The sequence below is a fragment of the Erythrolamprus reginae genome, chromosome Z, assembly GCF_031021105.1.
Source record: "Erythrolamprus reginae isolate rEryReg1 chromosome Z, rEryReg1.hap1, whole genome shotgun sequence".
Lineage (NCBI taxonomy): Eukaryota > Metazoa > Chordata > Lepidosauria > Squamata > Dipsadidae > Erythrolamprus > Erythrolamprus reginae.
This window is the reverse complement of record NC_091963.1, coordinates 20,673,788-20,685,818: the sequence shown is the minus strand read 5'-3', so window position 1 is coordinate 20,685,818 and position 12,031 is coordinate 20,673,788. Positions and strand designations below refer to the sequence as shown.

General features: G+C 42.9%; 1 protein-coding gene across 1 annotated transcript in view; it reads right to left on the bottom strand.

The window, feature by feature from the left end:
* Positions 1-11,343, bottom strand: part of NRP1 (neuropilin 1) — a 183,983-nt gene extending 172,640 nt beyond the window's left edge. Inside the window, 3 exon segments of the mRNA XM_070766851.1 lie at positions 6,214-6,388; positions 9,527-9,669; positions 11,113-11,343. Coding sequence (XP_070622952.1) covers positions 6,214-6,388; positions 9,527-9,593 — 242 coding nt within the window. The 5' untranslated portion in view covers positions 9,594-9,669; positions 11,113-11,343.
* Between the last annotated feature and the right edge of the window lie 688 nt (positions 11,344-12,031).

Here is a 12,031-nt window from a genome sequence, read left to right as displayed (position 1 = left end):
TCATATTACAACAATGTAAATTTTTCCTTTGAAGAATGTACGATTGGTCTCTGATTACATAATCACAATTTTTGACATTTTTGTTGGATTCACTGGGGAAGCTGTATTCACTTAATGACTGCATGATTAGTTTAATGACCATGGTGACTTGACTTATGATTGCTGTAAAAATGTTATTAAAATCAGGTCCAGTCTTGTGGTGACTTGACTTACGACCGCAATGGAAATGCTGGTCCCAATTTTGGTTACATGAAACAGGCTAGCTATTTCTATGGCAGATTTAAGTTCCTTTTCATCAAACCTAGATGTTTTCTCTTCCCCTGCCAAGTAGCCTTATTTTATAGTTCCTGCTGCCTATGGGTTTCTACTGGTTTGCTCCAGTTCGGGCGAACCAGTAGCAGCGGCGATGGGAGGCTCCTCCCACCCACCAGACATCATCATGGATGTTTTGCCTCTGCATATGCGCAGACGTCTTGTGCGTCCACGCTCTCATTCTCAAACTGGTAGCAAAGGTAAATGAAATCCACCACTGCTGCTCACTAATCATTCAATGACTTACCTGTGTCAGAAGAAGTATTCTGTCCATTAGTTAGGCCCAGCCATAGAGATTTTGCTCTATACTTATATAGAGTATTCCTCCCATATAAGTGTTCTTTATTTATTACACTTAAAATGCCAACAAATTAGAAAGACTCAAGGTGCCTTATGATAAAAACTCAGTAGAAACATACAATCAGAATGCTGAAGCTATAAAAATGAAATGATGCTATGAGGAAGTACATAAAACATCCGTTTGGACATCAACAACCTTCATCAGTCAAAACTTGGCAGGATCACAAAAACTCTTGGCTCGTGTTATGTTTAAAAAGGCAGGTTTTCAAGTCATTCTTGGGCAGCAAAAACCAAATGTCCAGTTATAGATTAGGTAGCTCCTGGCTCAACAGTAGTAGCTGCCGCACGAATCCCAGCGACCGATTAGGTCCCACAGAGTTGGCCTTCTCTGGGTCCCGTCGACTAAACAATGTCGTCTGGCGGGTCCCAGGAGAAGAGCCTTCTCTGTGGCGGCCCCAACCCTCTGGAACCAGCTCCCCCCGGAGATTAAAACTGCCCCCACCCTCCTTGCTTCCGTAAATTCCTTAAAACTCACCTCTGCCGTCAGGCATGGGGGAATTGAGGCAATCCCCCTCCCTCCTCCGGGCCTATATAATTTATCTATGGTGTGACTGTGTGTATGACTGGTTTAATAATGGGGTTTTTAAATTTTTTAAAAAATTTATTAGATTTGTTGTGAATTGTCTTATTGTATGCTGTGAGCCAAATAAATAAATAAATAAATAAATAAATAAATAAATAAATAAATAAATAAATAAATAAATGTGTCTTTGTAAGGATGAGCCAGCAGTGTGCTGCAGCTGCCAAAAAACCCAATGCAGTCTTAGGCCATATAAATAAAGGATAGCATCTAAATCATGTAAAGAGATAATATAATTTTATACCCCACTAATGTAAGTCCCGCTTTTGGCAGGACAGTCCCGATTTTTAATAATTTGTCTTGCGTCCTGCGGGGTTTTTAAAAAGTCCTGATTTTCCTTTCTCTGGACTGCCCAGAGCAAATAAGGCATTTCCTTTCTCTGGGCACTGGGAGACGCTTCCTCCTCCCGGTGGCCAGAGAAAGGAAATGTTTTATTTGCTCTGGGCAGTCCAGAGCAAATAAAGTCCAGGCTATCGGACACACACAAACAGAGAGAGAGAGAGAGAGAGATCGGAGGGTTGGAGAAGAGACCGAGCACACACCTCTCTGGGGTTGGGGGAGTGGGGGGAGGAGAGCTGCTTCCAGTATAAGAAGCAACCTGAGAGCAGAACAGGCAAGCTACTTCGCTCTCTTCCCTTGCCTTACTGTTTTTATGCTTTTCAAAAACGGGAAAGAATAAATTGATAGAAGTGCCGGACTGGGAAGCAATACACAAAAACAAACATTGAGGAAAAAGTCTGTAGAGATTTTTCAGCCATCCACCCCCCCTCCCTTAATGGTGTCCTGCTTTACCGAAGTTATAATCTGGTCACCTTACACTAATGAGACCACATATGGAATACTGCCATGATGACGAACCTATGGCATGCGTTCCACAAGTGGCACATGTAGCTATATTGGTGGGCACACAAGCTCAAGTCTGGCACACATACGTGTTCTAGCCAGCTGATTTCCAGGCCTTTTGGGCCCACTGGGAGTCAGGAAACAGGCTGTTTCCAACCTATGGAGCGGGTGGGGGAGGCATCTTTTTCACTTCCCCCAAGCTCCAGAGCCTTTCTAAGACCCTCTCCCCCTCAAAGCCCTCCAGAGAAGAGAATTGCTCTTTTCTCAACTTGAAATGGGACATTTCTGGCCTCTTGAGGACCTCCGGTGTGTGTTTGTGTGTGTGTACGGAAGTCCATTTTCACCCTCTCCAACCTCCTAGAAAGGCTCTGGAGCTTGGGGAGAGCAAAAAAACTTAAGTTGGCAAACGAGCCATTTTCTGCCTCTGGAGGGTCTCCTGGGTGGAAGGCCGTTTCTGCCCTTCCCAGACTCCTAGAAAGGTTCTGAAACCTCAGGAGAGTGAAAAACACGTGTTGTCGGGAATGGAGGGGGTCACAAAAACACATTGCATGTCAGGAATGGAGGGGGTCACACACACATGCATGGGGGAGCATGTGGAATTATGAGTGTGGGCACATGCACGTATGACTCCCCCACTCTCCCTCTATTGATGGTATTCCCTAAAATAGTGCATCCAGTTCTGGTCATCACAATACCGCCCTCAAAAAAGGCTTGATACCATAGAAAATGTACAACGAAGAGCAACAAAGATGTTAAGGAATATGGAGACTAAACCCTATGATGAGCAGTTAAAGGAAGCAGAAGTCTCTGGAGAGGGGCGGCATACAAATCCAATAAATAAATCCAATAAATAAATAGTTAGGGGTTCTATGATAGCTGCCTTCCAGTGGCAATAGCATTTAGACTTATATGCCACTTCATAGTGCTTTTACAGCCCTCTCTAAGCAGTTTACAGAATCAGCATATTGCCCCTAGCAATCTTGGTCCTCATTTTACCCACCTCGGAAGGATGGAAGGTTGAGTCAACCTTGAGCAGGTGGTGAGATTTGAACTGCTGAACAGCTAGCAGTTAGGTGAAATAGCCTGCAGTGTTGCACTCTAACCACTGCTCCACCCCAACAGTACTTGAGGTGCTGTCATGGAGAAGAGAAGATCGATTTGTTCTCCAAAGCATCAAAGGGCATGACAAAAAGCAGGACAATAAAGAGAGATCCAACCTTGACCTATGGAGAAATTTTACCGACAGAGAGAACAATTATTCGATGGACTAGCTAGCCTCCTGGAGTTGTGGGTGCTGCATCCCTGGAGATTTTTTTAAAGAAAGACTGGACAACCATTTGACCTTTAGAGTATACATTTTCCTGCCTTGAATACCTCTAAGCTCCCTTTCAGTCCTATAATTCTTGGATTTGTATGCCGCTCCGAGACTGCGGAGAGGGGCGGCATACAAATCCAATAAATAATAATAATAATAATAATAATAATAATAATAATAATAATAATAATTCTATGTCCCATCTTATGAAGAATGGCATTCCAAGAGCCAGGAGTAGCAACAGAGAAGGCACCCCTTCTTTAATGGAAGGGATGTGGGACATGTGCAACCTGTCTCATCTTCCAGGACAAAGACAATTGGAGAAAAGAAGAGCAGTTGTGTAGATCAGGTAATGAGCCATGCAAACGATTTACACATGACAACCAGCATCTTGAATTTCACCTGGAAACTTTCTGATAACTGGTAGAGATAGCAGAGCAAAGGTGTCACACGCAGGGTACATTGTGATGTGTCATGGAACTGCGTTCTGGATAAGTTATATCTTCCAAGTCAAGGGTGTGCCCACGTATAGTAGAGTGTATTATAAAAAAGATAAAAAAACCAAGCCTTGGTCAATACAAGAAAGGGTATCTCTTCCCTTCCCTGTGCTAAAAAAGATATTGACAAAATTGAACGGGTCCAAAGACGGGCTACAATAACGGTGGAAGGTCTTAAGCATAAAACGTATCAGGAAAGACTTAATGAACTCAATCTGTATAGTCTGGAGGACAGAAGGAAAAGGGGGGATATGATCGAAACATTTAAATATGTTAAAGGGTTGAATAAGGTCCAGGAGGGAAGTGTTTTTCATAGGAAAGTGAACACAAGAACAAGGGGACACAATCTGAAGTTAGTTGGGGGAAAGATCAAAAGCAACATGAGAAAATATTATTTTACTGAAAGAGTAGTAGATCCTTGGAACAAACTTCCAGCAGACGTGGTTAGTAAATCCACAGTAACTGAATTTAAACATGCTTGGGATAAACATATATCCATCCTAAGATAAAATACAGAAAATAGTATAAGGGCAGACTAGATGGATCATGAGGTCTTTTTCTGCCGTCAGTCTTCTATGTTTCTATGTTCTACAAAGCAATTATGTTGTATGTCTCTTCAGAATACACAACATTTACACGGCCGCAGCCTCACTTTGTCTAAAGGTGGATCTATTAATGTTAGGATAATTAGTGTTAAACATTTCTTTATTTAATCACTTTATTCAGCAATGATAAGATTTCGAATCTGGTCCTCCAGATTTGTAGCAAAAACAACAAAAACAGTCCCCAGTCGGAAACAAGATAAAAATCTGGCTTATGACAAATAATTTTTATCCCATTTGTAAAACAATGGAAGTATTATTAATTTATTCCATAGAGTCTTTTGGAGATTACAAAGATTCACAAACTCAATTGGATAATATTCTACATTGAGAACTATTCACACATTGAGCCTATTCACACTTTGCATTGCATTTGCATTTAGATATTGCTTCATGGTGCTTTAAAATCACTCTAAGAATAACAATCTGGGTCTTCATTTTTATCAATCTTGGAAGGATGGAAGGCTGAGTCAACTTTGATCCAGTCAGGATCGAACTACTGACAGTGGAATGCAGAGTCAGTCTGCACAATTGCATTCTAATCACTGCGTCACTACTATGTCACCATATAGAAATCAAATTACACATCCTATATAACAAAATCTTTATAAGCAATTATGAACTTCCAATTTCTGCTCAACTACAATGTTAGAACACCTTAAACTTACTATGTGGGTTAGGTGTGCTGGGAACATTCAACAAATAGTACAAAATTCTCATATTTTACATATAAACTGAGATGTCAAATTAGTTCTCCGTTTTTACATGGAGTATTGAAAATAAAGAGCACCTATTAACTTTCAGTCAACATTTTGAAAGTACTTCTTAAATAAATTACTTCATACCAATCTCAGAATTAATGTTACTTTAGCATGAGATCACTTGATGTATTTATTACTACATTTAAATTGTGCTGATGTTGTGTGATTATCTTAGTTTCCTTCACAACAAGAAAAGTGAAATACAAGCCAAAAATCTAGTGAGTTTCCATAATAAAGAGAGACCAAACCAGTGAAAACCATAACTTTAACCACAACTAACTTTTAATTTGATATTAGTTCTATAAAGCATTTTGTACATTACATTCTATATAAACTATATACTTATCAGTAAAGCTCTCAGATAACTCAGCAACTTATATTGAAAAATCATTTGTTAATCAATATACTTTTCTGGGCAGTGCACAAATATTTTCTAATTACAATAAGAGAAATCTCTAAAATATATGTACTGCGATATACACACACGTATATCGAGGCTTGCTCCACTCTTTTATAAATATGATCATTGCCATCAAACGAACAAAAAATAAACTGTAATTAGTCAATAAGGTGAGCCGATTTTTTTTAAAAAAGCACGACTGTGTTTTTCTTTTCATAATTATAACATCTTTTTTTAAAAAAGGAGCAATTACCTTTTTCCTCCTGCAAGTTTTAGAAAGAATAACTGCTAATTGGTCCAAATTCCCAACAAAATAAACAGATGGATTCTAAGATTATAACTATGACAGTGTCTACTATGAAATATGTACTTGCTTTTGCACATGGTCCAATCTGAAGTCACAGCACCAAGAAATGCATTTTGCACACATAATTTCACACTTATCAGCTGTTTCAACTCCCCACCCCCCTCTAGAAGACACGACGAATGTCTTTTGCCCACTAGATGGTGCTGTGGTTCCCCTTACAGACCAATGTCACTTACTTGCATTCTCTGTCCTCCAAATCAAAGTGTGGGTTGAAGTTGATCATAATCCTCTGGTGGGGCTGAGGAGCTTGAATCAACCATTCACATTTTTGACTTGGATGATAACTGTTAGGATAGCCAGGAGAGGTGAGATATCCAGGCTCTAAAATGTTTATGTTTTCACCACATCGATCTGCAATTAAAATACACAAACACACATGTATTACTGTATATCGAAATCACTCATCATTTGATCAATCCATCATGCAAATAATAGTTGGTCAGTACTAATCACCTCGGGTCAACTGAAGGTAATATATTTACTTTCCCATAACTTGCACAACTGTTTATTCAATTGTGTATAGAATGTTTTTTCTCTGTAAACAAAATAAATAGCAGAATCAACTTCATCTTCGTTCAGATCTTTTTTTAAAAAAAAACATGCAAACTGGGTAACTTTACAATGATCTTTTACACAAATTAAAGTTTTGTTACGTACTGACTACAGAATTGAAAGTACTGTACTCATATTAGTATACTATAGTAGTATATGGTTAGTAGTTAATTATAGATTAGGAACCTACAATGCTATTAAATATCAAATTTTACACAGGGAGCAACTTGAAGCTAACACAGTGCCTGCCCCCCTCTTGCTTACTGTTATCTTTCTGATAATGAGTCTGTTCTTTGTCATTAGACAATCTGGCTTGTTTACAGCATCCCTCTCTTTCTGGTTTATCAGATACTAAATCTAAGCAATTTGAAGTGATCTGTGCTCCAGAGATCCAGACTACCCAGCAACAAAGCACATTGTTAAAGCAGCAAAGGTTTACTTAGCTCCATTACGGATGTTTTCCCCCACCTTTGCTGCTTGGGGAGCAGATAAGGGTTAGCAAAGCAGAAAGGAAGGGGAAACAAAACAAACTTTAGTTCCAATTACAAAATCCTTGCCTTCCCCAGACTTTCAAATCTCATGCGCTGTTCTTGAGTAAAAGTGCTCTGACTCATGTTAGGATTAACTACAATTTACAGAATTATAAAGATGTAAGAAAAGACAACTCGTGAACCTCCAGTGTCAATAACACCACTGTTGCTTACTACACTGGCTAGATTTAAAAATTATGGACTGCTAATCTGAGTGCAATGACGCTGATATTCCATTAACATCACAGAACCAAACATGCATAGCTTGCAAGGCATAACATTTCCCCAGGAATGGCATACACAGGTTGCTTATAAGAGAAATTTGGCGATATGAAAATGTTTACCAATAGTTCTTAATGTGAAATTATCGGTGTGCAGAATTTTACTATAGAAAACCAGGTCAGTTTGAAAGAAAGACATAAAATGCACCAACCGCAGCAATTATATGAAACATCTGCCAAAAATTAGAAGAGAATGAGACAGTTTATTTCCTCCAACAGATTATGATTTTTGAGTTGGTTGTATGTTCCTATTTTTCCCTGCTTTGGCAGTTTGCATCGTATGTGTCTTTCCTGAGAACAAAAGATGTTGTCCTTAGGAGTTCAAAGTGAGCAGCCAATGATATTCTTGTGCAAACCTCCTGCATGTGGCAGGAGAGACAATCTGGCATGATTTGCCATCTGTAGCAGACTTAGGGAAAAAACTATCTGGCTTCATTAAGTATGCTACTTCATACTATGCAAAACAACATGGCATAATCTGGAATATGTGAAATGGTTGAAATAAACCAGTGAATCACTTGACATAGTCACTCCAGGAAACATTTAGTGGACTCACCACCAATAACACTTTAATCGCTATCTCCTGGGAAAGGGATAATATAATAAGATAATGTGGGCTGTTAAGGACTATCTGGCTCTGTGAAATCTCTCTCTTACTTGATTAAGAGAAGCAGTTTCTAATGACTTTGGACCATTAGCTCTAAATAGGGCTAATGAATTAATTTTGCAGACACTTGTACTGGATAGAGGCAGATCTGGCATTTGTGGGTCTGTTCAATTGTTGCAGATCCAAGGAACTGCGATGACTCCAGTGGGGCTAAAAATATTTTGCCCACAATTACTCAGACTCAATGGTAGCTTTGTAGTTTCTTCCTAGATCGGGCTCATCAAAGAATATTAGTGGATGGTACAAAGGCATTTAGTACATCTCATTCCACCAGGCTCTCCGTGAGCCTCTTCTGTTAAATTTGGTACTATTCATGTATCATTGAAAATACACACCCTAAACCTGTAACCTACGAAAAGAAAGACTTGACAACTGAAAGAGAAGATCTAGTTCCAAAGCATCAATGTTGATCTGAAACTGAATCACAACATCCAAGATACAAAGGCTTCCCTGAAAACTGATTCCCAGATCCTACTGTAATGCTAGTGAAGCAGCAGACAAGAGAACTTGTTGAGTTTTGACCAAATTAGCCTAATATTGGAAAAAGATTAATTTTCTTCATAACATGTGATTTAAATCTGGTCCCTGTAAGACATGCACACTACACGCACTCGCTTATTAAAACAATATACCACCCAAAGTACAGAGGAGGTCCCTTCGTTTAATTACTTTGATTGAAATCCTAGCCAAGCGAGAAGTTAATATTTAGTAATTAGCTAATAACTGCTCAGAATTGGTTCTGAGAGGAAAAACCCAGGTGATTTCCCCACTCCATGCATGCCAGCCACTCCTAAAGTAAGAACATTTTAAAGAATTCATAATATAATGAGATATTCCAGATGCCTGACCACTATTGTGCCAGAAACCCATGTTTTGAAGCTGCTGCTATCAAGCATTGCCCTAAGGCCAGATACAAAGACTATTTGAGGGAATTCTTCCTTAGAATTGTTGCCTGCTTTTTAAGAAGAATGTTTTATATTCCTTGCATTGGGACAAGCAGTCAGTAAAACTCAAGTCTTTTTTCATTTTATAAGTTAATAAAAAGGGGGAAATTTTACCTAGCAAAGTTACATAGCTATCTCCCTTAGTGTTCACTTCCTCAGTAGTAAACAATACTTAGCATTTGAAATACTGATCTGTTTAATTTTTCTGGACAATCTTGTCGAACTGCCAAGGGAAGGAAACATTAAAATGATTGGCTATTATGTGAACGCCGTAAGCCCAGTGTTACATATTGCATTAGTGTGTGGAGCCAAAAAGGAAGGGCTGATAGACTAAGCGTGTTGATTAGGTGTAATTCTAGATGAATACTCAGCATGTTATCCATCAACCTTTCCTTCTAGCCAATACAGTTAAAACCTGTTTCATGGTTGGCTTATCATCATCATCATCATCATCATCATCATAATCTCAGGCATTGCAACCTGGATGCACCTGAAAGTGATCCTGAGTCACTTACCACTCTTCAGAGCCCTGCCAAGGGCGACTATGAGGGCTGCACAGTGCAAAAGTAGACCCCAGGCCATCTTCTGCTTCGGATTCAGGAGGTCTGAAGAAACGGAGCAAGATTATCCAACCTCTCCAGGCAATTCTTAAATCCTCCTTCAGCACGGGCAGTTAAAAAGAAACAGAAAACTGATTCAGACGACAACAATTGTATTAGTAGCACCAGAAGTCTTGTCGATTGCAGGAGGCGCGCGCTCTCTGTCCCTCCTCTCCTCTCTCTCTCCCCCCCCCTTTTTTCTGTCTCGACTACCTCCTTAAGTCTCCCGCATCCTGTCATTTAGCTCTGATTTCCTGTGCTTTTTCCCACACTGAATCCATTTCCAGGAGATACTGTCCTTGCCATGTTCAAATAGAGGTTAACATGGGGGTGGGGGTGGGGTAGGGAAAGCGGAAAAACTAACAAGGAAGTCGCACCCGCGGCACAGATGGACGAACCGCGCGGAAATCCTCGCCGCTTTCTTCTCCTAAGCGGGTTGTACAACTCTCCCAGGGAAAGGCTCAGCAGGGCGCCTGCCTATAACGCTGGGGAGGAATAGAAAGCAGTTGGTAAGCCGAGAGGCGACTTTTCCACCAACTTCTCCTCCCCTCCCTTTTGCCCTCTTCACCTCCCGACCGTCTCGCCAGACGCGGAAGGAGGGGCGCAAGACCTCTTCCACCCTGGCGATCCTCTCGAAGGGAGACAGATCTACCCTCAGGGGAGCTCGAGACGTGCTCCGCGCCCAGACCCGGCGAGCGCTCCCTCGCTCGCCACTGACCTGACGCCTCGTGCGCCCTGCAAACGCGGCGGGGGCTTGCAGTCCCAAAGCCCCTGGGCGATGGGACGCTGCCTCTGCTGGCGCTTGATTCAAGCGGCTGGCAGCGGCGGTGGGGATGCTGGCAGAAGTGCCAAGCGGCTCCTTCCTGCAGCCTAAAGAGAAGAAGCCCAAATCAGTGGCAATAAGAGAGGACCCGACGCTATTTCCAAAGCCCCGAGTCCCCACCCCTTCCCCGCCCCCCAACACACAAACAAGAATCCACATTCACCAAAGCCCCGAAATCTACTCGAAGGGTAAATGGGTGGAAGAGGAGAAAGGGGTGGAGAGGCTTGGAGACCGAGAGGGAGGAACAGACGGACTCACGAAGGCGAAACAAGACGAGGCGGGCAGGAGCGCGCCGGCGATGAGGAGCCGCCTTCCCCCGCTCCGCTATTTGACCGCCTCCGAAGAAGCAAGGGTTTTCGCGCAGCAGGTAAGCGAAGTGAGGCTGTCAGGGCTTGAAGCGCCCGTCTGAAGACGCGGGGTAACTCTGCTCCCAGATTTCGCCTTGGCTGACTGCCTAGTTCAACCCAACACACCCACCTACTCTGCAAGCCGATCACCCCACGCGGGTATTTCAGGGCATCCCTGTGGCATTCGGCGGGTCATCTCCTCTCCCCTCCAGACGTAAGAGGGCTTCTCAGTGCACACCACAGGAAAAAAAAAGTCCGGCCCAGCTATGGGGTTCATCCGAGCTTTTCAATCTCCGCGCGGCTCTCCAAAGAAGTCAAAACGGCCCCGTTACCTGAAGGGGCTGAACGCCTCTTTCCCTTAGCCCCGCTCCCTCCGTAGTTAAGAGTGTGCAAGGTCGGCTCTAGTGCAGCATCTTCAAGACTCTCGCCATCCTATAGATCTTTGGCGCCGGTCTGGCTCTCACCAACGGATGCGCTGCTGCCTTCTGCCAGCCACTCAGAGCTCAGTGCGCCCCACAGCGACCTCGACGATCGCGGGCATTAACAGCCTGGCCTCAAGCTTGTGCGCTGTTGCGCTTTGTCCTCCTTCCACTTTTTCCTTGTCAAGCCTAGTTCAGCGGTATCCGCCCCTAGTTACGCCTCCAGTTTTGACCCCGAGCCTGAAAACGCACAGCCTCTTCGCAGCCTCGCCAATTGGTCGCTCGTAGTTCTTCTTCAACACTCCCCCCTCCTCACCAAACCCCTGGGGCAGAAGCTTTATATTCTGAGGGAGGAACCTCCGCCTACACCTTGTACGTTGGCAATTTTCCAGCACCTCACACCTGCTTCACGTTTGTCTCTCCTCCGCCTCCTAACTCACCGGCGGCGCCTTATGGCCCGCAGGGATCGGGCGTGTCCTGCTCGCGGACCCTCCTCCGATGCTCGCCTCTGAGCGCTTCCTTCCACTCGCCCACTTCGTGGCTGCCTTTTCTGTTCCCTTCAAATAATCACGAATATCGCCCGCGATGGTAACCGAGGTGGCAGATCACTGTGGAGGGTGCGCGCGTGTAAATCTGTTTGTGTCAGCACAAACAGCAAGGATAAGGCGAAGCGACACCGCGCACATTTCTCTCTCCCACCCCCCAAACACACAGACTCCTGGTGGGCTCTGCGGAGAGAAATGGCACACATTTCCTTAGCGCTTCCTCCGTTAGGGAAGGGCAGCGCCCAGGCGGATAGGAGAATGAAAGTTGAAACAATAAAACAATAAAC